At 40.8% G+C, this 27,896-nt stretch overlaps 1 protein-coding gene across 7 annotated transcripts in view; it reads right to left on the reverse strand.

Annotated features, from left to right (window-relative positions):
* PDE11A (phosphodiesterase 11A) overlaps window positions 1-27,896 on the reverse strand; it is a 427,800-nt gene that overhangs the window by 83,677 nt on the left and 316,227 nt on the right. For all 7 annotated transcript variants that reach the window (XR_014829804.1, XM_084999950.1, XM_084999948.1 and 4 more), the window contains 2 exons: window positions 13,149-13,295; window positions 12,777-12,884 (listed from right to left, as the gene is read on the reverse strand). Coding sequence is in view for 6 of the 7 variants with exons in the window: in XM_084999950.1 (XP_084856076.1) it covers window positions 12,777-12,884; window positions 13,149-13,295 (255 nt within the window). In the remaining variant the exon portion in view is untranslated. The remainder of the gene's footprint in view (window positions 1-12,776; window positions 12,885-13,148; window positions 13,296-27,896) is intronic.

Below are 27,896 nucleotides of genomic sequence, written 5' to 3' on the forward strand. Positions count from 1 at the left end.
AGTTAATTTTATTTTACTTAAAGCATTACTTGCAATAGTTTTTAAAAATTCAAGTTGTAGTAAGAGACTTAGAATCAAAACCAGTGGTCCCTCATCCTTCCGCTTTCCTGATTCTCAAAGGCAACACTTTCCATTTTCTTTTTTATCTAATTTCACAGGGTTTTTTTTTTTAACCATATTCCTGTATTGTACACATGTATCATTAGCATTTGGTTTGTTTATCAAGTACTTCTGTATGCCTGGCACTGTCCTAAGACAATTACAACTGTTTAACTTTGTGTTAACTCACAGAACAGGTTAGTGAGGTAGGAGCTGCTGTTACCCCCAGGTTCAGATGAGGAAACTGAGGCACAAAGAAACTTAGGTGCCCCAGGCCTCACTCATATAGGATTATCACTCCATAAGTATTATTGTCTGGGAACCAATCGGCATCCAGTGATGGTCTCCTTTCTTATGTAAATACTTTCCATTTCATGGAGTTAAGGTTGTTTTGAACATCTAAGTCTTCTTACAAGTCTCCAAACAGTCACACCTTTTATTGGCTCCTTTCCTGTCCTGGGGACACCTGGCCTTGGCCCCTTGATGCTCTTTGATTCTTTCTCTGCTGCCTGCTTTCCACTCCTGGGGTTGGCCTCTTATCTCCTGCATCTCACACCTCTCTCCTCCTTTTCTCTCTCAGTTTGTACATCAGCCAGTGCTTCATGAGAAAGGGTGCTGATACCTCTTTAACACTGAGGAAGTTAATTTTTTTGAGGCGTGGCATGTTGGAAAATGTCTTTATTCTCTGCTCAGTTGTTGGCTTGCCTAACAATTCTAGGTTGCAACATCTTCACTCAGAATTTTGAAGGACTGCTCTATTGTTTCCTAACTTTCAAAGTTGCTTTTGAGAAGTATTATTCCTAATCCTTTGAATGGTACTTGGTTTTCTCTCTTTTAGAATCCTCTGTCTATGCCTAGGGTTTGGCAATTTCACAAAAATATGCTTTGGTTTGAGACTTTCTTTGCCGTCATTGCTTGAGTTTCAATCTGAAGGCTCATTTTCTTCGGTACAATGCTCTTGTAATCTTTTTTTTTTTCCCTTAATAATTCCTACTTCACTATTTTTCTGCCCTATTTGAGTGGAATTCCAATTGGCTGGACATTGGACTTCTTGTATTGATCTTATTTTCTTGTCTCTTTTTTCCCAGTGCCCATATTGACTATTCCCCTCCTATTTTCCAGGAGTAATAATATTTTTAATTTATAAACATTTTCTTGTCTGCTGCTCCTTTTCTAATAGCATGCTATTCTTCTCTCATGGATGCATTATCATCTCTTATCTCTTGAAGATATTAATTATAATTCCTCTGCAATTCTCTTCTGCTCCCTGAATTGCCTGTCTCCTCTGAACTCCTTTTCTCGGTGTCCGGTGGTTTTCTCAAATGCCTGATAACTTTGGTAGTCTACTCATGTAAGAGTAGAGCATTACAACGCTCACCACACCCCAGTGAGTGGGGATGGGGTCTGTAGATGGCTGACCTCACCACAGGGTGAGCACATGGCCACCTGGTCCTGCTGCTGGTTCCCACACATCAGACTCTAAACTCATCTCCTCTGGACTTTTCAATCTCTTGCTTGGAAATGGCATAAACACAGGTGCTAGCATTTTGAAAAAAGAGAATGTAGCTTCTCGCCTTTGAGGATGCAGACTTTCACTTCATTCTCTCACCTTCAAGGTGCATCTCACCCTAACTTTTCCTTTGCTGGTATCCCCAAGTCAGGTTCAGTTTCTTCAGCAAATACTCTGGCTTCCTGAAGAGATGAGAATAGGTGAGGGGAAGACATAGGGAAAGGATGGAGACCTGGGGACTCAGTGTTATCATCATCCCCACACCCCAACTCACCCCATTTTTGTGGTATTTGATGCCCCCAGTTCCTGTGTTTTGATGGCTTCTGGTGGGCATTATTTCTCATGTGTACCCCTTCCTTTACCCTCTCACCCTGAAGGCACTTGGGTCGGACTTTCCTTTTCTCTGTTAATCTACAAACCATCATCCTTCCCTTTTCTGCCTTCATACATTATGGTTCCATGAAAGGTGGAACTTCTGTCCACTTATTGTTATGTTTGTTACCTGGGGGTGATTTTTGAAAGGAGAGGGGGATATAAATGTCTTTCTCCGTCGTATCTCTCATCTTGAAACTGTGAGTCAGTTTTGTTGGGTTTGGATCTTGCCAATACTAAGTAAATCCTAAGAGTCTATCAAGTTTGAAATAATCATCCATGATTCTCTAGAAAGCAGTGCTATAAACACAAGGAAAAGGCACGGAAATTTAGAGAGATTTTGCCTGTAAAAATGCTACTGATTAGAATTCTCTGATGAATTAGAACAATAGGAACAGGGATGGGATAATATCAAAATAAGGTAATTCAACAAGAAATTTAATTAGAAGGTAAAATCGAATGCCATCTTATAGTCTCAAGATCAAGATCTCGAATCATAGTTAAGCCATCCAGTTATCACCCTTGTATAATATGATGGAATATATTTTATTTTGCAGTCACCTTACACAATCCCTGCCCCTTCTTAGAAATCCTGCATGTAGCTCTTAAACTATTTATTTGTATCATGGATATTTTTGAGAATTTAATAAAAGCCATAAAAGCCATGGACTTTCTTCCTAGTAGTTATTCTATAATTTTATGGTATTCAAAGACCATGGAGCCCACCTCTGGATCCTTGAAATAAAGGATCCCTGAAGTATAGCACACGCGGTGTCACACGAAACATATTTACCTCTCTCGACTGTGATACCTGAGTTACTGAAGCAGCACCTATCTCTTGACTGTGATTGAAAGCCACCTAGTAAATGGTTTCTGGGAATCATCAGGCCTGAAGAGTGCCCACCTGCCACTAAGTGTCCATTTGCTCCTCCCTGACCCCATCCGTCTTCTTCCTAGTCCTATCCATTCTGACCTACACTACACACATTGAGGAGAAAAAGTCAACTGCCTACTGAAGACAATATACTTTCAAAGGAGAACAGAGAGGCAGCAGGAAGTACATGTTAAGGTGTTTCTCCTATGCTTAATTCTATTTTATTTCTATTTTCAAGTAAAATTATATATTTTCTGCTCCTGATCCAATAATTGTGGGTTTTATTGATCTCTGAGTTATTCTATCTTCTCACCTGCATGTCCTCATGGTCCATATCAGAAGTGCAAAGCAGTGAATACAATATATCTGAGTAAAGAAACAACTAAGGCAGATCAAGCTAGTTCCCGTGTCACCCTCTCCAGAAAAGCCTGGGACTACCCTCTGAGCAGGTCCCTATGACAGTCCTTTGTTGGGTTAAACGCATGCCGGGATTATCCCACCCCCAACCACTAGAGCATATAACCACTGGAACTCCAAAGGACCAAACAATAAGTTTGATTCCCAGGGTTCCTTAAACTACCCAGTAATTTCCTACCATTTAGTTAACACAAAACGTAAACCAGTGAGGATATGCCCCCATTTCAAAGCTGATTCTGGATGATACTCATGAACTGAGGAATTATCATGGCCAGAGGAAAAAATGACTATTGCTTTGCGGCTCTGCAGAATTCAAAAGTATAAAAAAAACAACAGCCATACTATCAACACTAGATGATGCTACAGAGGCTTCATTCATTTAATAAAAACATTGCATCCCAGAAAAAGCTTGAGATAATACTGTTAATGGTTCATACTTCTACAGCATTTAGTATATGCCAGGCACCGTTCTAAACACTCAAGTACATTAGCTCATTTCATCCTTACAGGAACCCTCTGAGGGAGATACTGTTATGATCTCTCCCATTTTATGGATGAAGATATCGAGGCACCAGAATACAGTGCTGGAATGAAATGGAGGTGGGACTAGAGTGCAGGCCACCTGCCTCCCCAGTCTGTGTTTTATCTACTGTGCTCCCCAGTCCATAGGGTGAGAATGCATGTGCAGTTGTGCAGCCTTTTTTTTTTTTTTTAAGGGCCGCACTCATGGCACATGGGGACTCCCAGGCTAGGGGTCAAAATGGAGCTGTAGTTGCTGACCTATGCCATAGCCATAGCAATGCAGGATCCGAGCCGCATCTGCAACCTACACCACAGCTCTCGGCAACACCAGATCCTTAACCCACTGAGAGAGGCCAGGGATCGAACCCACAACCTCTTGGTTCCTAGTCAGATTCATTTCCGCTGCACCACAAGGGGAACTCCTGTGCAGCTTTTAAAGACTCATGATGATAGAGTGTTAGATAATAGAGCCTTAAAGAATCACTTCATGTGTGCTTTATTCCACAAAGGATGTTATTCTTGAATAGTAAGAGGTTAATATTGAGGTTGAGAGGGAACATGATGGGCTTTTGTTGAGTCTTTCTTCTTCCCTTCATCCTTCTCTTTCTTCTGGATAAGAAGAGCAAAGAGGACTGCTCGGACCATTCTGAGGGGTTTTGGAGAACATGATTTCTCGGGGAAGTGCCTCCTCTAGAAGAATCTGCAAACCATATCCCTAATCGTGTCAACAGGTCTCAACTAATCTCTACATGACTTCATACCTTAGAAGGTGAGCTTGGAGCTGAAAGGCAGCATTTATAGAAGCAGCATCTAGGAGTTCCCTTCCTGGCTCAGTGGTTAATGAATGGAACTAGTAACAATGAGGCGGCGGGTTCGATTCCTGGCCTCGTTCAGTGGGGTAAGGATCCGGTGATGCCATGAGCTGTGATGTAGGCCACAGATGCAGCTCGGATCTGGCGTTGCTGTGGCTGTGGCGTAGGCCGGCGGCTACAGCTCTGGTTAGACCCCTAGCCTGGGAGCCTCCATATGCTGTGGGTGCGGCCCTAAAAAAAGACAAAAGACAAAAGACAAAAGACAACAACAACAACAACAACAACAAAAAACAGCATGTAATTTCTGGGATTTCTGAATTTCTGACATGCATTGTTGCAGGGATCCTGTTTGAGGCCTTTGTTTGGTACATTATTAAAATTGAATGTACTATGGCCAAAGAGTGCTCTATGAGGGGTTCCCTGTAAATGCCACATACAAACTGCTAGAGTCTTCTAAAGATCACCCCAAACTGCAATGCTGATGGGTGGTCCAGCTGGGCTAGGCCATCCATCACATGTGGTGTCTATCGTGGAACTTAGATCTCCTAACAAAGACTGAAGTTTCTATGAGAAGGATGCCTCAATCACCCTCCCATTTCAGCCCATATCCCAGTTGAGGGGATCAGGGTGGTAAGAGAATAGTTAAGGCACATGTTTGGGCTCCATGGGCACTTACAGCAAGCCCAGCATGCTTTTTGGGGGGACTCTATTTTGTTGGTTTCAAGGTGGAATGGCCGTCTCTTAACATGTAAATCCTGGGAGCAGACTGATGGACACCAACCCATTCGATTTGCTCCAAAGCAATGGTTTCAAGGCAGAGGACTTCCTTCAGCTTTGAGATGGAAGTAGATTTCACTTGCTCATCCAGAGTGCCTATGAGTAGTGTCATAGCCTATCTTCTTATTAAAAAAAGATCCTATCTTTGCCAACCAGAGATAGTGGAGGATAAAAGTACCAGGGGGAGGAGAGCAGTTATTAGCAAGCATTATTTTCCATTGTGGGAAAGACGTCGATGGACAAACCATCACTCCTAGATGTAATGGTCATGTTCCTTTGGTGTTTACAGTAACATTTGTCTGCCAATATTTGGGTCTGTTGGGTTGAAAAAGAGGCACTTCGGTCCCATTTTCAGGGCAAGAGACCAGAATCTTTCCAGCTGCTAGGGGACCACCAACTAGCATCATGTTTACACGTCCTTTGCCAAAGCACACAATGCAACATAAACCATTTGTAGTCTGTCTACTTCTCCATGGGGGTGGGTTAGTTTTGATCAAGTTTGCGTCTCTTTCTTCTCAAGATATTAGTCAATTATTGACTTGGCATTAATTAAGTATAGATTTAAGTCCACAATGATCCTTTCCTTGTCAAGCTCCTAGTTGGGAAGATCTTACAGGCTTAAATACTTAATAGCCTTAAATACTTTCTTTTACAACCAGAATCTTCTGAAGGCCTTATTATCAAACTACAAAACCCAAGCCATGCTTTGGACACAACTTGTCTCTCAACCTCAAATAATATTGCAACAGCAAGATCATATAAGCTTCAGAATGGCAAGGCAGCAACACTGGCAAAATTACAGATGTCGAATAAATGTTTGATGCATGAATAAAAAACGTGAATTGATTTTAATCAATTTTGTTTGGTTATTTTTAAACCACCTTCTTGACTTAAATTTTAATTCACCTGTTATCAGAATTTAAAAAAATATCCATTTTTAAAGTTAAAAGCATATGAAAAATAGAATGCATTAGAACCCTGATGTACTCATTACCAAACTTCAGCAGGAAGCCATGTTCTGCCTGTCTTGTTTCATTTATCTCTTCACATGTACTGTTTTGTTTGTTTGCTTGAGTATTGCAAAGCAAACCTCCAGCATCTGTCAATACTCTTTATTTCATTCTCAAGAAGTCCTGATGTCAAATAAAAACCAGTCAATATATCTCTCATATTTTGATAAAATGTGCAAAAAGAAATACAAATGGTGAAAGGAAAATTTCACAGTGACTATCTTAATACACCTTAAAAATTGAGATTTCTACTTCAATTCAGATAATACAAAAAACATAGCTGGGTGTCTGTAGCACACACAATGTATTTCAAAAAGAGACAAAAGAAAAAAAAGCATTAGTTTTCTTAGAGACTTAGCTTTCAACACTAAGTATATACATTTTATGATTTTTTTGAGAACAAAGGTAGTATGTTTTATTCAGGTATAGAAATACAGTTTATATTTTATGGTAACTTCCTAGTGAATTGAATATAACCTGTGGTGTGTGAGCACAGAAAATGAAGCCAATCACCTGGTGAACATTAACTGTGCAGACACCGTCGGCTCCAAGTGCCACAAAAAACCAGGTTGATGAATTTCAAGAATATGAGGCCTTTTCAAGACTTATCCAAATTTTGATTAGCCATTATTGAGCCAAAATTAAACATGAGACTAGTGAAAAATTAAACCTTTGAAAGTTCCCAACCTGACATCCTTAGTTGCCAGGTTTCAGCCTCAAGAAAATACCGCCACTAAATCATAAACCGTGGAAAATGGAGGCTGTGATAAATGACTGTGGCTCTACTGCTGGGTCTCCCTGACCTGGAGGATTTGGCTGGCATCATAAAACACAAAGCGACAGATTAAGCAGTTTACCAACACCATAAAAATCTCAGGAATAAATTCACTTTAATCAAAAATCCTCTATTGCAAGTAGGCAGCTCCAGCCCTGAAACCACGTACATTTCCTTACAAGCCTGTGTCCACGGGCAAGATCTTATGCTCTCCTCGAAACACCGCACTTGCTTATGTTCATACACTTTTACAATTTACATGTCCTAAGAAAAATACTCAGCTCTGGCTGATGGTGCAGGAGAATTTATTTTCACTAGAAAGGGAATGACCCATAACTCATGAATGGCAGCGCTTAAAGTGAGTTATGGAGGTTACTCTCCTGTGTGAGGAAATGGATTGGATTATCCTTCTGCCCAATTGTATGTTTGATTATTAGCACACCAGTTTCTTAATTATGTGCGGCTTTGCCTCTTTCCTTTTGTAAAATAAATGTGGATAAAGGGAATGTCAGCTAGAAGCATGGAGTGCCTCATGGGGCTCTGAGAGGTGGCCAGAGAGAATAAAAATGGAAACCTTCTTAAATGATTAAAAGCCAGGAGTCTTAAATGTAATTTAAACACAGTATTCAAATTGATTAGCTCCATAGATAATTTATAGTGCCCAGTCCTAATATTCTGCAAAAACATTAAAAGTCACTCCTTTCCTAAATTAGAAATTTGCCTTTTTTGAAGTTACACTGGGAAGCAGGAGACACCTACATGATGATTAGAGAATTGGTTTTTATAACATACAGATTTTATTGTATTATGGTGATAATGCTGCCATTTCTTTTAAAGTGTATATAACTAGGTACTACCTATATTGATGAGGAAATGCAATGTTAAAATAATGTTTGATGATTACAGATATGATTATTGTTTGTTACTTTGTTATTGCCAGTTACAGAACAAAACCAAAGATCTCTTGGTACCTGCCAGTATTACAGTCTACGAAGAAAGCAGATTTCTGTCCAGATTAGGATTCTGGTTATTGAACAAAAATATTTTATTTGAAAACTCAACCGGTTGTGTCCTTCTTTCAGCTGGGGGGAGGGAGGAAGAGTTTCAATTGTGCTTCTAAAATCTCCTTCCAGAAGAAATTTTCTACTTCAAAAATCAAGGACTTCCCTGAAAACGGCGGACAGAGGACAGCACATTATCCTCAAGCTGGTGAACAGGAGGATTTTTCTTCCTAAATGTCCCTTCTGCTCTCTAGTTTGAATTATCAAATAAAACGACTTGGCTTATCTCTGAAAATAACCTTGTTGACATCCCAAATATGGACTTAAATGCACTACCTCCACATTTAAGATTTAAGAAGCCCCCAGTAAATGTCAGGGGGTGTCAATGTGTTTGCCGCGATACTTGGTTATTATGAGTGTTTAACGGCAATTCCCCACCAGCACCACACCGCCAGCACCGCCATAAATTTTAATGTGATCATGTGCTCGTCTCTTTTCATATCCAGTGAATTCTGCAAGATCATAATATTCTATATGAACCCTAGCTGAACCTTACTGTGATATGAAGAAAGAACAAGATTTCTAGCAGTGATAGTTGTTCATCATTTTATAGTTTTTTGAAAAACTGGACACTGAGCAGCATGGTTCCCTGAATAATATTACCCTAAACTAAATCCACTCATTCAATGAATCTTTATTGAGCCCTACAGGATACAGGGCATGGCCCAAAGTGCTAATGAGTACATTTATGGGATAGTAAAGAATACTGACTCTTAAGGAAACCTCCCCCCTCCCACTCCAGAAAATCTGTCAGAGCTCATACATCATTTATAAAGCCGAAAAATGTCTCTGCAACCTTGGCACCACCACATGCCTTTTTATTTTACAGAATACAAACAAAAGCATTGTCGTTTCCTTTATCTGGTTTACATTGTACGTATAAGAAATGTGCTTATCTTTCATTATGTATGTGCTTGACGGAGTATTTATTCTACAAGCTTCTATAAATAAAGAGAATTTGTATAATTATTCTTGATCTATCTGCAGGTCTTTAGTGCCTGTTTTAAATGCAAATAGTAACTGGCACTACATACTGCATTTTTCCAAGGAGTTAAAAATATTTGGTAAATTTTAACTACTTAAATGTCTCTTTAGAAACAAAGAATAACATTGAAGCTTTCATTTAATATTTGAAATTTCAGGCCAGAGGCTTGGAATAAATTAATAAATCATTACCACAGTTCCTTCCCAGGGAAGTAAATTTCCACCATTATATATGAAATTGCCTATTTTACAATGCAGTTTGCTCTTTTCCTTTCCTTTCTTTTTTTTTTAATTTCCAAAGGAATAAAATCTCTTTGTTACCTAGACATGAGGTCGATTACTCTTTCAAAACACGATTCTGAATCAGTAAGTTTACTTTCCGTCTTTGACATGATTTTAGTGTTAAAGGATAGGAAGCTGGTTTTTATATATTTATAATTTGCTTGTTCTGTTGTATATTGTGCCATAGTTTGTTCGGCACAATTGTTCATCTTCCCATTCCCAGATACAATGGGCTTAGAAAAATACACACCCGCAGATGTAGGACACACAGAGGGTGCCTTACTCTTCACACTAATAGCTCCGCGGGCAAGGGGCAGTCCTAATACAGTTCCGTCCTGATAGAAAGGCATCTTTTCAGACACACTGGCTTTGTCGGTGTCTCTTTTACGAAAAGAGTGTGGTGTGTGTGTGCCTCAGCATTCCTTGTCTTAGAAGAAAAGAAGCATTTTCAGGAAAGGTTGCTAAGGATCCCTGCCTCCTTCGTTCCAGCCAACTGGCTGGGAAACTTTGCCTTGGAGCGCCATCTAGAGGAAATGTTAGCGCACATCCGCTATGCTTTCTTGGCCTTGTGACGCAGGCTGAATCCAGGGGTTATAATGTATGGGGTGGTTAGTATTTTTTTCCCAGATTACTAGAGAATTTTGGCTCTAACTCAACTAATGGAAATGGAATATAAGATAACTAGAATAAAAATAAATCATTTATGAGAACAAAACCGTGAAATATCCCAATAGCTGTCCGGAGTTCCTGAATCATTAGCAGCCACTCATGGAAATAAGTAGGTTATCATTTTGCCTACTTTGCCAATTGAGGTCCTATTCCAGAAGTTAGAATTAATGAGAAGATTAAGTTAATTTTTTTTCTTCCCTACTCAACTAATCTGTTATCTCTGTGATTATTTTCTTAGTGAAAAAATTCCAATTAACCAGGCTGCCCATGGTCAAGTTGGAGAAAAGACTACTTTCGGTGGGGACAAAAAATTGACATTTTCAACCTTAGTTAAGTTCAGCAACATGTAAGGAACAGAAAATAATATTTTTTCCAGATGTGGCTATTCTATTCAATGCAAGGGAGAACAAAAATAACATTCACCAATGTATTCTTTCCAAAGTCATGTTTTGCACCCCCCGCCCCCCTTCCCAAGAGGGAGAACTTTTAACAGCGAATTCTTCTATTTTTGAGCTAGCATGAATACAAAAACAAAACCCAAACCTTCTCAAACAGTGATACACTTCAAGGTTGCTGAGCAGACTTGCGAAAACAACCATACCCTTGAAATATTTTGGCAGTATAAGTACCTCCATTGTGGTAACACAGTTTTGAGAGTTCTGCTTTCTTCAGTTTCTTAAGAGGATCAAGATTGTCCAAATTGCAGAAACATTTGCTGAAGAAAACTGGGTATGAATTCCATTTTCCCCTGTGTCCACCTGATCCTGAAGCTCTTGCTAACTTGCCTCATCCCAGTTCTTTTAAGGCTTGTCATAAGATATGTTTCTGCTTTTGATATCTCTAATCCTTCATTGAAGAAGGTCCCTACTATCTTATTCTGGCAATTCACATAAATCCATTGGTTTTCCAAGATAATAGGTTAATAATTTCTTTACTGAATATGCAGCCATATGCATGAACTCTGCACACAGAAATTGTTCCTTGTCTACTGAGATCTGATATGGAAAAACAAGATGAAAGTGGTTAATTTTTTTTTCACACAACATTGGCACTTGAGCAATTAAGGCTCATAACTCAAAGCATTATCCTTCTTTACTTGACTGGCTGACTGCTTTCACGGTTCATGTTACATACAGTAAGATGGGGCTTGTCCAGTTTTTCCAGGTTATTCTGATTGCTCCTTAAGCAGTCGAGGAATCCCCACTCCCTCCCCCTGCCACCTCCCACCGCCCCCCAAAGAGTCCTTGAATATAAAAGTGAAGACATTTTGGTTCCATCTTCTTAGGCTACATGTGCATCTGAGTTCAAGTCAATCTGACATGAGTTTGTTAAAAACCTACCAGGTGCATGATTGAGGATGGGGTGCTGCTGATGTTCTCAACAAACAGACATTGAATAAGCAAATGAAAGTTATTGCAAGAACAAAAAATTATCTCTTCAGCTTCAAGCAGATTATTTATAGGAAAATGAGAGATCCGTAACTTAAAACATAGCAGAGAGAAAGAGGGGTTGTACCAGACAAAGTGGAGAGAAAAACATAATTGCTGATGCCTGGGGAGAAAAAGAAAGACTTCGTGTGAAAACTGGCATGAAATCAATGCCTTAAAGAATGAGTAAACTTGTAATGGGCAGAGGAGGTCTGGGCAGAGGAAGTAGGCAGGTCTTCCTTCATGTGGACCAAAGGAAAACACCTGCCATTTGGAGTTTCCCCTTTTGTGTTTAAATTTTAATCTGGGTGCAAGGACTTAAAGTATTTAGATTTATGTTATGAGAATCCAAAACTCATCTTCTCTTTGTGTGGTAAATGTGTTTACACACACACACACACATGCACACACATGTATGCATATGTCAATATATCATCGTGAGGCCAAAGAAACCAATGTATTTAAGCCAGAAACCATTTTACTTGATGATAGCTTAACAGGGTAAGTGGAGATAAAACCAAAATGAACCTTGTTGCTGACCAGCAAATGGAGATGAATTGAGGATTCTGTTTCAATTTTTGCCACAAACATTTGATTTTAGATTAAATTCCAAGGCTTACCTCTGGCCAGCCGCCCTGGCTATCTCCATAAAACAGACTGGTGACCTTACCTCGGCTACAGCGCCCAGAACAGAGGTTTGCAGGCTTGTGTGCCCCTGAACCCTGTGAGCATTCACTCCTACTCCTTCCCCCGCTGGCCCCCCTGGGCCCTCTCCCAGATAAGGCCCCCTGAGGATTCCCAGGTGCCTGCGGGTCATGTTCACACATCCCTTCCTTGGCTTTCCCCAGCCTACAGCATCGCATCCAGCGGTCTCTCTGTTTAGCCACCCATCTCCACAACCTCTACAACCTCCACAAAAAGATCACTTTGAAAATCCAAGCATTTCTTTTGTAAAAAGACCTAGTTTTCCAAGCTAAAGCATTAAAAAGAGACTCAAGCAATCATTCCAAGACTACACCTGCTTCGAAGTGTCAGTGATTTTACAGCCTTAAAGTCCAGAAATCGCAGTGAAATGTATACTCCCATAACCAGGGTAGGTAAGTTCCAATGTAAAACAAATCACAAGGCAATTCATCAGAGAGATGGGAACGACAGACGACCTTCACCCGCACTGGACGCACTTACAGTTAACATCGCAAACATCAGTTGGCACACGTTGAAGGCGTGTCTCCAGTTGTGGTACAGGACCATTCGATAATTTTTCCTCACTGTCAAAAGCCACCTACACAGTGTCTGGAATGGGAAGGGAAAGGTTGTGTCAGGCAGTTGTGTCTCCAGTGGACAATTATCGAAATGATGCCTTATGTCTGAGTAGCCCTCAATGATCAAAGAACGTCCTTCCACAAACGTCCCACACGATTCTCACAGAAATCCCATGGGTGCAGGGAAAATACTGTTACCCCCGATTCCAATTTGTATGTGGGAAACCTGCGGTTCAGGTGGCTACCATGGTGTCCCAGGTGCACTCCTGGAATCACCCTTGACAGTACACCTTACCTCATAGTCGATTTTAAACTTCTGCACCATCCCCAGCTCCATGAACATGCGAAGAGCAGCTGTGATCATGGCGTCGACGTCGAGAGAAAAGTCATCAAAATGAATGTCATCGATGGCAAGTTCTGACACCAGAGGGATGTTGGCTGCCTACAAAAGCCGAAGACATAAGTCAAGCCAAGTTCACCAGCTTTCCCAAACCCTTCATCTTGCTCTCCTCTCCTGCTTATCAGACATGCCACATAAATCAGACCTGACCTACGCGTACACTCTGATACAGCTAAACTCTGAGCTGGAAATGTCTTTTGTTTCTGAACTGCAAATGCCCCAAGCAAATGAAAGGGGGAGGGGAGGGGGAGCTAATCTGAAGAAAAAATATACACCCTGGGTCTAGTCTGCAGAATTTAGAAGCCAAAGCTGTCTAGTTTACCGAAACTGCAGCCATACAATATATTCTGATGCATATTACTGAGCACTAAACGCAAGAAACATCTGGGCAGCCAGCAGCTGTGAATTTTAATTGCTGCTATTCGGGAGAAGGACCTGGGAATACACCACTTTGCCTTCTTTTCTTGCATCCTTGTATCCTATGGCTGCACACGTGCTCTTTGTGACACACGTGTTCTGTATATCAGAAAGATGGAAAGGATCAGACAGCACTCTCTAGTGCAAAATGTGTTTCTTAATAGAATAGAGATGTTTGGAGGGTTAGTGTGAGCATATGTTCCATTGAAGGGATAAGTTTGCAATATTGTTTAGTGTCATTCTATAAAAAAAAATCACAATCACAACATAATTATAATACCGGTCATACATATTCAGGTTTTTCAAAACACTCATGTTAGTCAGCTGTCAATTAGTTGCCCTACATAAACCTAAAGGGAAGAGAAAAATCTTTGGGAATAATTTTATTTTTGCTGATTTCACTGGGTTTACCATATCCCATGGGCCATTCTTAGTAAGGGAGTCATTTCTATGTTTTCAGATTTTCAGGGACCATTCTGCTTTCATAGTCTTAGTCTAGTCCGTGGGAGGGATTTATACCCTGGGAGTGCTTGGGCTAAGCAATGAAATCCACCTCTACTCAGCTAAAGTCAGCTAAGCATCCCAGAAGCCACTGAATCAATCGTTCCTTCCCAGTCCCATGCTCCCCTGTAGGAGCAGGCATCTCTAAGCTAATATTCACACACTGACTATTCGCCACAACACCGAAGCACAATGAACAAACACATACATCATGGGACAATTTATCTGCTCTTCTGCAGATTGCTGATTTTCACTAAAAAATTAATCAGCTTATCTTTCAGTGAATCATTTTCACGTATTACCACGTTTGTAGAATCTCGCTCCTTGGAAGAAAGAGGTAAGGCTTTTTGAAATTCAAACATGGTAGTGGTGGAAAGAGGTTTTGTGTGAATGTGTCCTTATGTAGAGTTCCTGGCCCCATGCTAAGCATTTGGATACCTTATTTTTTGCTTTAAAAATCATTTAAAGGCAAAGTTACACATAGTTCCAAGAATAAATTAGATCTTCGAGACTAGTTAAGACACACACACACACACGCGCGTGCAGAACTCTTCTAGTACCAAAATTTTCCTCCCACAGAGACAACCACTTTCAAATCATCTAGATCTACTTTTTTGTTTTTTTTGGTATTTGGCAAAGGAAGGTACTCCTGATTTTATTTATTTACTCATTTATTTTTGTTTTTTTATGGCCATGCTATGGCATATGGAGGTTCCCAGGCTAGGGGTCGAACAGAAGCTGTAGCTGCCAGCCTACAACACAGCTCAAGGCAACGGTGGATCCTTAACCCACTGAGCGAGGCCAGGGGTCGAACCCACGTCCTCATGTATACTAGTTAGGTTCGTTAACCACTGAGCCACAATGGGAACTCTGTGACTTTATTTTTAATTATTTTCTGTTTTAAGCATTATCTATTAATTTCCCCACACTGAAGATGAAGATTAAGCTGTCTTACACTCCGTCAACCACTGCTGCCTCATACACGATCTCTTCTCACTCCTCAGTATAATGATATAACTTTGTTTAGAGAAATACTCGGGTTTTTATTACAATGACTATGTGAAAGATACTCATTGCTAAACTGTACAATTTACTAGGATTACTTTTCCTTTCCTCGACAGCATTTTGTACTTTCAGAGTGAATAATTGTCTTATTTAATGTGTGCTTACTTTTCTCTGTACTTATCACTAATAAACTCTTCACCAATTATCTAAATCTCATCTTAAAATGTTCAGATGCAAATCATGGACTTGGAGAATAGACTTGTGGTTGCCAAGGGGGAAGGGGGAGGGAGGAGGATGGTTAGGGAGCTTGGGGTTAATAGATAGAAACTATTGCCTTTGGAATGGATTAGCAATGAGATCCTGCTGTGTAGCACTGGGAGCTATGTCTAGTCACTTATGATGGAGCATGATAACATGCGAAAATAGAATGTGTACATGTATGTGTAACTGGGTTACCATGCTGTACAGTAGAAAAAAATTTGCATTGGGAAAATAACTATTACCAAAAATAAATTAAAGTGTTCAGATGCTTTGGGCAATTCATCAGTTTTATGAAGAAATCTCTGCTGGAACTTTCTGAACTTCTACATTTGGGTGGGCAGTCTTCTCTGCCAGGTATACAGCTTCCATCCAAGATGTTTCTGAACCATAATTTGGGGGATGTATTCATCTCTCCTTTGTTTCTGTAACCCACATCTTTCTCTTTTCTGGGTCTCTCCTTATTTTGGTGACACGTCTTCCAGTAGCTTCCCAAGAAAAGGTGTGTGTGCTAAGTACATTTATGAGATGCTGCATATCTGAAATGCCTTCACAATACTGTCACATTTGATTGGTTGTTTGTCTGGATACCAAGTTCTAGGTTGGAAATCATACCATGGGAATTTTCAAGGCATTCCCTTTTAGCCTTACATGTTATTTTTTGTGAGAAGTCAGAAGCTACTGTGAGTCTGTTACCTTTGAAAATGACTCTTCCTCCCTCTCTGTTTTATAAGATCTTTTTGTTTCCAGCATTCTGAAATGTCATGAAAATGTGCCTAGGTATGAGTTTATTTTCTTTCTTTTTCTTTTTTTTTGGGGGGGGGGAGGAGCTGCGCCCCCTGCATATGGAGGTTCCCAGGTTAGGGATTGAATCGGAGCTGTAGCCGCTGGCTTATGCCACAGCCACAGCAATGCCAGATTGGAGCTGCGTCTGCAACCTACACCACAGCTCACGGCAATGCTGGATCCTTAACCTTCTGAGCGAGGCCAGGGATCAAACCTGCGTCCTCATGGTTACTAGTCAGATTCTTTTTCGCTGAGCCACAATAGGAACTCCCCAAAGGTTCTTAATTAGGCAATTCATGAGCTACTGGGGGGAGGTCTGTTGTATAAATCCATTTGCCTCTTGGCTTTTCCCACTGCTAGCTTATTTTGGCTTTCTTTAGTTTGCTGGATTACTTAATATTCATCCATCTGTTTTCTAGCTTTCAAAATTTTGTCATTGTTAAGTCCTTTCTCAATTTCTTTATCTTTGAGAATTTATACCTTTAAAAAAGTCCTTTTGGGAGTTCCTATTGTGGCACAGTGGAAATGAATCCGACTAGGAACCATGAGGTTGTGGGTTCGACTCCTGTCCTCCTTCGGTGGGTTAAGAATCCATGATAATGGGAGACAAAAGAATGTATACATATATGTGTAACTGGGTCACCATGCTGTACAGTAGAAAAAAAAATTGTATTGGGGAAATAACAATTAAAAAAATTAAAAAAAAAAAAAAAAGAATCCAGTGTTGCCATGAGCTGTGGTGTAGGTCACAGATGCGGCTCGAATCTGGTGTTTCTGTGGCTGTGGTGTAGGCCAGCAGCTATAGCTCCAATTCGACCCCTAGCCTGGGAACCTCCATATGCCTTAGGTGTGTCTCTAAAAAGCAAAAAAAAAAAAAAAAAAAAAAAAAAAATGTCCTCTTGGAGTTTCTGTAGTGGCTCAGCAGCAACAAACCCAGCAAGTATCCATGAGGATGCAGGTTGTCTCCCTGGCTTTGCCCAATGGGTTAGGGATCCATCATTGCCATGAGCTGTGGTGTAGGCTGGCAGCTGCAGCTTGGATTCAGCCTCTACCCTGGAAACTTCCATGGGCTGCAAGAGTGGCCCTAAAAATCAAAAAGAAAGAAAGAAAGAAGGAAAGAAAGAAAGAAAGAAAGAAAGAAAGAAAGAAAGAAAGAAAGAAAGAAAGAAAGAAAGAAAGAAAGAAGGAAGGAAGGAAAGAGAAAGAAAGAAAGAAAGAAAGAAAGAAAGAAAGAAAGAAAGAAAAGAAGGAAGGAAGGAAAGAAAAAAGCCTTTTATTGTTGTTTTAGTGGGGATTGAGGAAGAAACAAAAGAAAATTAATGTGTTTACCATCTTTATCCCCACATCTTGGAAATTATCTTTGTTAAATGGTGCTTTCACTGATAAGCTTGTAGAACTCAGAGGTAAGCCAGGCTTCAGTTTTCAGTCCCTTTGTTTCTATGTGCATGGGCCAGGCCGCAAACTGGTACACCTCTTTTTCTTGTTCCGTGCCCCTCTGTGTTCACTGGTGTCATGTTGTCCGCACTTACTAAGCTGTAACAGTTTCAGAGGCAGACGCCATGTTGCTTTTCCTTAAGGAAGCTCCAGAACGACTCTCTTCTTCCATCAAATATTTCAGGGCTTTGCATGCCATGTTCTTAGAATGTTCTGGGCTTGTTGTAATCTGTTCAAATTCAGACTCAAATACAACTGGAAAACCACTTCCCAAGAGAGTAGATGCCCTGCCCCAGAAGACACAAGTCTTTCTGGTCTCAGGAAAAGAGTTTGGTTCTGAATTGGCAAAGGAGGTCTAACCCTCTTACAGCTTGTTGCCAAGGAGCAGAAACGGTGATGGAGACGGCACTGCTGCTCTCCAGGTGGCCCCTGTCTCGTGGATTATTAATAGTGTATTCCCTGATGCCATTATAAATCCTCTACCCTTCCAAGGCACTAAATTCACTTAATTATCTTAAAAATTAAGGAATATAGGCATTTTTTCATTATGAAATGTTAATGGAAAGGAAATAAGAACATTAGGTTGAAAAATGTAGGATGACCTCTGGTTCACCAAGACCCATCCTTATTGACCTTGTCTTTTTTCCTCTAATAGGTTGATTGATCCACGGTTAAATCATACCAGTCTATAGATCATCCTGAGCCCTGTCGTAAACCCTTGCTGACACTTGTAGATGCAGAGAAAGTCCCAAGCCTTTAAGGAGTGACCATTTTCAGTTATTTTGAGAAGTATGGATAGTTTTCATCTATATTCTTGGGTTTAAGGACAGTTTCTGCAGAAAACTTTGAAGCATAGAGGGTAGTTATGTGTCCTGTGGAGGTGTGTGCAGAGGTCTGGCCTGCAAAAGGTTTGGGAAGAGCATCTCCAAATTCCCTTGTTATAGAGACCCAAGCACTCATCTCTTCTAATAAGCAGAGAATGAGGCCACATCTTCCAAACCTATAACTACTCTAGCCACAGGATATTAACAAAACAAATCAAAGTCAATTCTCCAAGTGTCAGTCTTCAACTTTTACATATTTATAAGGTACCATATCCCTAAATCAAAGAGGAGTGCTACAATCCAAAATAACTACTGAATTAATAGCCAGGAAATAACATTTGGATAAAAGAACCATTTACTTTACTGCAGCAATAAATGAAAATACAGAATTATGAGTCCTGGAGCTAATTTGAATAATGTTTAAGAAGTAGGACTCTAGCTGTCTGGAAGTACCTGATATCCTTTGACCATTCCTCTTCTTTGTTTGGGTCTTAATAGTTAAGTGGTTATCAAAGGGAGTCATAAAACTGCCTCCTCTAAAACTGAAAAGGTAGCTTTACAAAGAGGCTGTAAAATGTTAAAATACTATCTTGGATCCTTTGACACATGAATGTTACATTTTGTGATGCTCAGAAAATGAGAAGAAACAACAGAGTGGGCGGTGGTCCAGCCCTAGCAATTCAAGGGAGAAATGACTTGCTGCCAATCCAACCCACTCATCCACTCACCCCTCTGGACAAAAGGACCCTGGGATGAATGAAATAATGAAGACAGGACACTGGGCGGTGGTGATGGGGAAGGGGCTGCAAAGTTCTTTGTTTTGCCAGCATTGCTGTAGCACTTACTACATACATGACAGGAACTGTTTTAGTACTTTATGTATATTAGCTCATTTGATTTTCACAAGGACCCTGAGGGGTAGGAAATATTTTTAATCCCACATTACGGATGATAGATAATTTGTTCAAATTTGCACGGTTGTGATTGGCAGAGGTGGATTTAAACCTGAGGAACCTGGTTCTATAGCCTGGTTCCTAATCACTGTACTGCCAAGCCAAAGGATTTTCCTTTCTTGCATCATGCAACTAACTTGGGTGCACCGTGAGCAGTGTCTGTGATTCCCAGGTGACTAGCCTACTGATCCATCTTTTATCCTGGGCAGCCAGGATGCATTTGAAGGGACAATATTTTGGTCTGTACTTATATGAATCCATTTGTGGAAATCTTTAAACTCACAGCTGATTTTGGAGTAAGCTCCAATTGTCAGCTTTGTTTTGATTAGTACGAACACAGAGTCAGCTCAATACTCCCGAGATCACCCTGAAAAAAAAAATAACTTGTTCTCTGAGGAAGCAGAAGCAGACATGAGGCAAATGACATTAGCTCCATCTGGCCAGCAGAGCAGTTGTGACGCTCAAATCCCAGCCTTGGCCAGGCAGGTAACAGAGTAAGAGAAGGGAAGAGTGAACAGGTGAGATAGGGGGAGAGCAGGGAGGTGAGGAATCCTGTCCAGAGGGGATCCTGGAAAGGGTTTTCCTGGACATTTGGGACACAGCTGTGATATGCTTAAAACACACACACACGCACGCACGCACGCACGCACACACACACACTCTGGCTTTAGAGGGACTAGTAGTACTAAAAGTTACTAGTTTTTTAGATAGCACAAAGTCACCTCTGTCGTGGTGAAGAGTGTACATTTAACTAATTTCTATTCTTTCTTTTTTTTGCTTTTTAGGGCCACACCTGCAGCATATGGGGCTAGGGGTCCAATTGGAGGTACAGCTGCCAGCCTACACCACAGTCACAGCAACGTGGGATCCGAGCCGTGTCTGCGACCTACACCACAGCTCACGGCAATGCCAGATCCTTAACCCACTGAGCGAGGCCAGGGATCGAATTTGCAACTTCATGGTTCCTAGTTGGATTTGTTTCTGCTGTGCCACGATGGGAACTCCCTAATTTCTCTTCTTTCCTGAGAAAGGAGGACACAATTCCTTATGAATCTCGGTACCCTTGTACCGAGATTCATAAGGAATGAATGCCTACCTACACCAACTTCTGAACGGGAAAACCTGGGATATTCAGATGCCTCACGCACAGATTTATCCATGACATGGAAAACTTGCGAAAGATACAGAATTCCAAGGACAGGGAGCAATAAAGCTCTGGTAGTGCACTGTCAGCTGACCAAGAAGGTTCAGGCCAGCACATCTGCAGGCTACACCAGCTCTCTCATCTACAATGCAAAACAGAAGCTACAGAAGGCTGTGGAGCCACCTGGTGACATGAGTGGCCAAGATGTGAAGATCTGAGTCCTCCTTATGTTCTTAGGGCCAGGCATACGACAATGCCATAGTCAAACTCTGCAGCTCATGGGCTAAATTCATACACAGAAGCAGTAAAATTCAGAGCCTAAGAGTGAATATAAATGTCCAAGACTTGCCAAGATACATTTTTTAAAAAAAGAATTATAAAGCCCTACCCTATCTCATATGAAAATATATAATAAACATACTATATGTTTATCCGTTAAAACATAGCCTTTATCCCTTTAATTAAGCCTATACCATTTTTACCACGTTTCTCCCTCTTTAAATAACTTTAAGGACTCAATGTGGTCTGCCGAATGTAGTAAAATTCCTTAGCTAGGCATTCAAGGCTCTTCCACGTTGCCCATCCAGTGTTATCACTTTAAGTCTTCCATGGAAGCCTCAGGCTGGGCAATTTATTCTCCCTATTCTCACCTCTCCCTGTCTGGCTTCAGATTATTCTACCCCTCACCCAGTGGGTTTGTCTTCTTCTGCTGATTGCAATTCAAGCCCCATCGTCTGTACAAGTTCATTCCCATTCATTCATCCCTATCTTATCCCACAGCGACCTTTTTCTCCTCTATAGTTGTATAAATCACTGTCATATTTACAGTCATTTTAGGGTTTTCAAACTCAGTTTATACTCTAGAGTTTTCAAACCTCTCCCTTAGAGCAGGTCCCTGAATCATGGAGGCAAATTGGCTTGAGTGTGTTCATGTGTGATTTGGGGAGAGGGGTCCATAGCTTTCTTCTGACTCCTCTGTAGTTTAAATGGGTTCTTAGCTGAACAAACTCTCTGGGTGATACTTATGTACACCCAAGTTTGAGAAGAACAGCCCCAGAGGCTCTTTCTTCTTCGCTTCTAGGGTCTTGGTACCCGTGAATACCTGAGCTTCACACAGAATGGCAAAGCTTCCCATTATATGGCTAATCAAGTCAAAGGGCATTTTATATAGTTGTCTTTTTCAAGTGTATATAATCAAGGAAGATTAGTACTCAATAATCACTATATTGAAAAAGAGGAAAATTTAAAGAAATACAAATTTCTAGGTACAACATTTCCCTCTCTTACTAACTTTTAATTATTCTCAATTATTGCTTCATTCACTTTGGTTGTCTAGGTTTTGAGGAGACCTATTACTTTGAATCTCTTAATAGGAGAATGAAACTTCTATTCTCTTTTCACATGTGATTTTCACAAGTTTCACCCAAAGTTAAAAATCTTATGGCTTTTCTTTTATTTCTGTTTGAGCTGTTCCAGTGAAACCATCTTATTTATAACTGTTTCCTATTAATCTCAAGAAACTGTCATTGTTATCTTTCGTGCAGCAACATAAGCCTCATGAAAAAGCATGGTTCCCACATATTTTTCTTGTCATGGTAAAAACCGAAAGAAAAAGAAACATCATAGTGATTACTCCCTTTTGAAACAGAGAAACTTTCTCTTATGTGACTATCTTTTCAACCCTGGCTCTTGTATTGTTCTAATATGCCTTCATTATTTATATTCATCAACAAAACAGTTCTCATTAGCAGCACTGAAAATTTAAGTACTGTATATCAGAGTTCCCGAGGTGGCTCAGTGATAAGAACCCAACTAGTATCCATGAAGACAGGGGATTGATCCTTGACCCTGCTCAGTGGTTAAGGATCTAGCATTGCTATGAGCTATGGTGTAGGGTGCAGAATTGGCTAGGATCCCATGTTGCCATGGCTGTGGCATAGGCAGCAGCTCCAGCTCAGATTCACCCCTAGCCTGGGAACTTCCATATGCTGTGAGTGCAGCCCTAAAAAAACCAAAAAATTTAAAATAAATAAATAAATAAAACGGGTCTCAATTTATTAAAAAACAAAAGACAATTTACTGCATATCAACAGAAATGGGTCATTTTATTTCTTATTTTTTTGTCTTTTTGTCCTTCTAGGGCTGCATCCATGGCATATGGAGGTTTCCAGGCTAGGGGTACAGTTGGAGCTGTAGCCACCGACCTACACCACAGCCACAGCAACATGGGATCCGAGCTGCGTCTGCAACCTACACTAAATCTCACGGCAATGCCAGATCCTTAACCCACTGAGCAGGGCCAGGGATCGAACCCGAATCCTCATGGGTGCTAGTTGGGTTCATTAACTGCTGAGCCATGATGGGAACTCAAGAAATGGATCATTTAAAAAGAGATTTTATTTTTTCCCTCAGTAAATAACATTTAAAATGTTATATTTTTAAATGTATATATTTTAAAAATTTATTATGTAACATTAAAAACCATTTGGTACACATTTTGTTTTATTTTATTTTTATTTTTTGTCTTTTTACACATTTTAAAAAGAAAGATATCAAGTGTGTCTTAAACACTTGCGGGTAATGTAATATTTGTTTATATTCCATGTTTTATGTAGTTTCTTTTTTTCTTTTTAAATTTTATTTAAATTTTTGAAATTTTTCTATTTTTTATTTTGCTTTTTAGGGCTGTACCCGCAAGCATATGGAGGTTCCCAGGCTAGGGGTCGAATCGGAGCTACAGCGCTCAGCCTATTCCAGAGCCACAGTAATGCCAGATCGGAGCCGCATCTGTGACCTACACCACAGTTCACGGCAATGCCAGATCCTTAACCCACTGAGTGAGGCCAGGGATCGAACCTGTAACCTCATGGTTCCTAGTCGGATTCATTTCTGCTGTGCCATGACGGGAACTCTGGTGGTTTCTTCTTTTATTTTATGTCTTTTATTTTTTCCATTATAGTTGATTTACAGTGTTCTGTCAATTTCTACTGTACAGCAAAGTGACCCAGTCATTCTTTTTCTCACATTATCCTCCATCATGTTCTACCGCTGGATATAGTTCCCTGTGCTATGCAGCAGGATCTCATTGCTTATCCACTCCAAATGCAAAAGAAGATTTTTGAAAAGTTACAAGTCTACCTTGCATTATGTACCTTACAATGATCTTAAAGGCAATGTGTAAGGCAAAAGGGGACCAGCACTAAGAGATGATGATGGGTTGAATCTTTAATTTCAAATGGCTCTTCATCAAGCCTATGGTTTCTAAGTGAGGTGGGCACACCGAAGTAATTTTTCTTTGAAAAAATGTTTCTGTTGTAAAAGTTTACTGCTTTCTTATTAAATACTCAATGTGGTATATCAAAGTGTTGTTTTGTTGTTGCTGGAGGTAGTGATATATACATAACCTGCTTTGTCCTAGAGAATGTTTAATGTGGATTTCAAAGATCCATGCAATAACAGAGAATAAAGGAAAGTAAGAATGGGCCAGAAAGACAAATCAAAGGGAAACTAAGGATAGGAATGTAAAATAGATCAAAAGTGAATTTACTAGACAAAATGCATGCCACAGCATCAATACATTTGTAAGGAGAGCCAGAAATTTGTCTGTAGGTTTCCTGAAAGTACTACAAAGAGAATCTGATATGTTAGATGATTTTCAGTGTTTATAAGATTTAAAAAAAAAAAAAGCAGTTGGCAAAGGAAGCCCACAGAGACACAGCTATATTATCTCTGGGTCTAGAGAGAAATGTCTTTTGTGTTTTTCAGGGAAAAATGCCCCAAGCCAGTGATTCTCAAACCAGCTACATCTACATCCCTGGGAACTTGTTAGAAATGCAAATTCTAATCAGATGAGAAATTCAGTTTGTGTTTAACAAGCCCTCCAGGTGACTTTGGTGCCCACTAAGAACTGTTTTTCTTTTTTCTTTTTTTTTTTTTTTTTGATTTTAATATTTTTTTTTTATTTTCCCACTGTACAGAACTGTTTTTCTAAATGTTGTCCCCACAACAAGCATAGCAGTGAATTACTCAGAGCTGGGGTGGCTTTGAGTGGTGTGCAAATTTGGGGGATGGACAGCAGAATATAAGGAGTTCTTGAAGGAAGTGAAAAACCACAGACTGATGAGGGTTCACTGTGCAAGTCCTTTGACTTTTTCTATGTTTGAAATTTTTCCCCATAAAATGTTGAGAAAAAATTAATTCACTGCCAACAAGGGCTAAAGCATCAAACTAAGAACACTATCCCTCAAGAGAAAGGTTTGACTCTATCAAAGATTTGTTCACTAATGTTACTAAAAAGTATGGTTTAAATTTCTTCCAGTAACTGTTTTCTCTTGAAGCTATTTATTAAATTTACCTCATACTTGCCTAGAACATGCTTCACAACAGATACAGGCTCTAATCCTTCCCCTGACTCTTACTCTTTCGGTGGCTATGGGCCAGAAACTGAAGTAAGCCTCGGATTGAGCATTCTTTGTGTAGACAATAATAAAACCCCGATGAATGGCTGTGGTGAGGTGTAAATGAAATAACACATACAAAGAGTCTAGCACGGTGCTAGGAAATAGGAAGCAATAATAGTGACTGTTAAAATAATTATGGTTGTTGTTGGCATGTTGCTGTTACACTCAATACACTCATTGTTATACGGATGTCAGCCTCCCAGAAGGAAAGGGTGGGCACAGAAGATTTCAGTGACTAGGCCATGAGAATTAGCTGTCTCCATTTCCTTAGGAGGCCTCTGCATTTAATTCAACTAAGTTTAACTCACATGTATTGTGTGCCTAGTCCTATGACAGGCCCTGCCCTGTACTATACATACATCTGTGAAATCACTGTGGCCCCTGTGCTCACAGTGAGTCAGGGGACCAGAGGAGTAAACATGCAATGCAATACAGTCTGGTAAGAGCTATGGGGGGGAAATACAGGACACCATTGAAACGCCCAGGAGAGTCTGATGAAATACTTCTGGCTCAGCGTCCCTGCCTCAATTCTAAATCATCATTAACCTTCAGCTTTATAAAGTATATTTAGAATAATTTAGAAGGTAAAAAAAAAAATAGTTATTATCATCAAAAGTTTCTCAAGGTTATAGAGCTTGTATTAAAACCTAAGAAAAGATGTGGACTCCATTCCTAAGATGGTTGTGCTCTACGCATGGAGAAATGACAGTAAATAGAATGAATAGTGAAAAAACAGAAGCATGAAGTTCAGAGGCTTCAAGAGAAGGGAATACATAAGAGGCCAAGAAACACAGTAGGGAGGGATCATCTCATGTGGGTATTGAAGGATGAATACAAGCCCACCAGGAGAATTAGGAAACACAGACTATTCCAGGCAGAGAGAATGGCATAGGCAGAGTAGAGTTCCAATCTGACCTGAAGATAGCACAGCACCAGGAGATGCAGACCTATAAGGCCCCAGAGTTGATGGAAACGCTGTTTGATTCAGGACTTGCCCTAACTGGCCCTGAGAACCCATGAGGCGTCAGCTTTGCCAAGCGCCCACCAGTGGCCTTGGACCACAACCCTGGAGCCCGCCTTCTTGTAATTCCAGGACTGACTTCCATTTACTGTCCCTGTCAGTCTGCTCCCCTGTCCCCTGGAAGGGACCAGTCAGTCCACGTCTTCTGTGGTCAGAACTCCCAGAACCTTCTCTCCAAAGCTGTGGTGACAGTTTTTGTAGGTGACAGATATATGGAGTCCTCCTATAAAAAGGCAACCGTCTTTGTTTCCTTTTCCCTTTCTTTGCTGCACTCAAGAGCAAATGCTTTCCCTTCTCTCCTGGGAGAATTCCAAGATCAAGCAGTTCTCTGCGTCTTCCAGGAAAAAGAATTTGCTTTTGGGTGAGTGGTGTTCGGAGTCAATGGGTCATCAGGGTCTATTCTGAAAGACCCAGAAGAGAAGAGAATGTGCTCCTGGGGAGGTAAGAGAAGGGAAAGGAGGACTCTCCCCTCCTTACTGAAGTCAGGGAATGAGATATGATGAGAAGGAGAGAAACCCTGGGAGCATGGCAGCTGTATCTAGGAGCCACGTGGTAATTGAGTCAGGACCATGGACTGTCTGCCTTTGCTCAAGTGGATACTTCCTGTTGCTCGAAGTCAGGGACCCACCAGCTACTCCTCCGTGGGAGACAGGTGAAAACTTTAGCTCCTCAGGGTCTAGCATCTCACCCACTGACCACCTGATGCGAGTGGCACCTGTCTGGGCAATGTACTTCTGCTTGGTCTCCAAACACTTAATACCTGAGGATGCGCATGAAGCCAAGAAAGAGGGGCAGGATCCTGGTTACCTAGAGGAGTGCTGGTGGGGGAGCCCTGAACACCTGAACTTGGGTGGGAAGCTAAAATAAACCAGCTCAAACTCCCTGAGAGCTGGGGCAGTGGATAATGACATCCCTGCTCCATCAGGAATACATTGTGTAATTATCTGTTAAAGGTCTGATGGTAGAGTAGGGATTGCGTGTGTCTGCTGTTAAGTCCTAAGTGCCCAGCACAGTCTTCATGGGCAGTACCTGCACCTGGAAGAAACTCATTAAATATTTATTGGATGAGTGAATGAAGACCTGATAATATCACTGAAAGTTACTGCACTAGTTCTCCCCAAGCCGTGCCACAATATCCAATATCCTCTGGTGGGCTTTCTGCCAACCACCCCTGTGAATACTTTACACTTAGACACACACACACACACACACACACACACACACACACACACACACACGGGACCGGAGGGGGTAGAACCAAGATCAGGTAATATGAAGCAAGTAGCCTTCTAACTTTGAATGAACCTAATGTCCTATTTGTTTATACATCACTGGGACTGTTTGTGATAAGAGACACAGAGAGAGGTCCCCGACCCTGCAGCCCTAGTCTTCAGGCTCCAACCTAAGCTCACCAGCTACGTGGCTCTGAGTGACAGGAGAGCCGACTTCCTCCCTCCGAGAATATGGGTCCCTGCAGTGTGGATGTGTGGGTGTGACATGGCAGGCTGGTGAGGTTATCATGAACTTCTCGTGGCATCTTTCTTGCCATATCTTAGTAATGGGAGGATGGTGGATATTTGCAGGCAACTAAAGGTGTGTTGGTTGCATTAGACTTTAAGGTTTAGGGATGTGAGACAAGAATACCCTAACACAAGTGTTGCCCATCCAGCGTGGTCCTTCTAGCCCAGCAAATTGTGGCTTTTAGTCTCAGCCCTGACTGAACTGCGGTCTCCTTTAAACATTGCTTGCCTGACTTATATACTCTATTGGACCTTATTAGCCTTCCACCTACCTCACCCTCAACCTGCTGTTATGTGGGTTTTGCTTTGCTGCCCCTGTC

The sequence above is a fragment of the Sus scrofa genome, chromosome 15, assembly GCF_054392235.1.
Source record: "Sus scrofa isolate SSC_HxYL_T2T_F1_AM1 chromosome 15, Sscrofa_HxYL_maternal_Yorkshire_Landrace_v2.0, whole genome shotgun sequence".
Lineage (NCBI taxonomy): Eukaryota > Metazoa > Chordata > Mammalia > Artiodactyla > Suidae > Sus > Sus scrofa.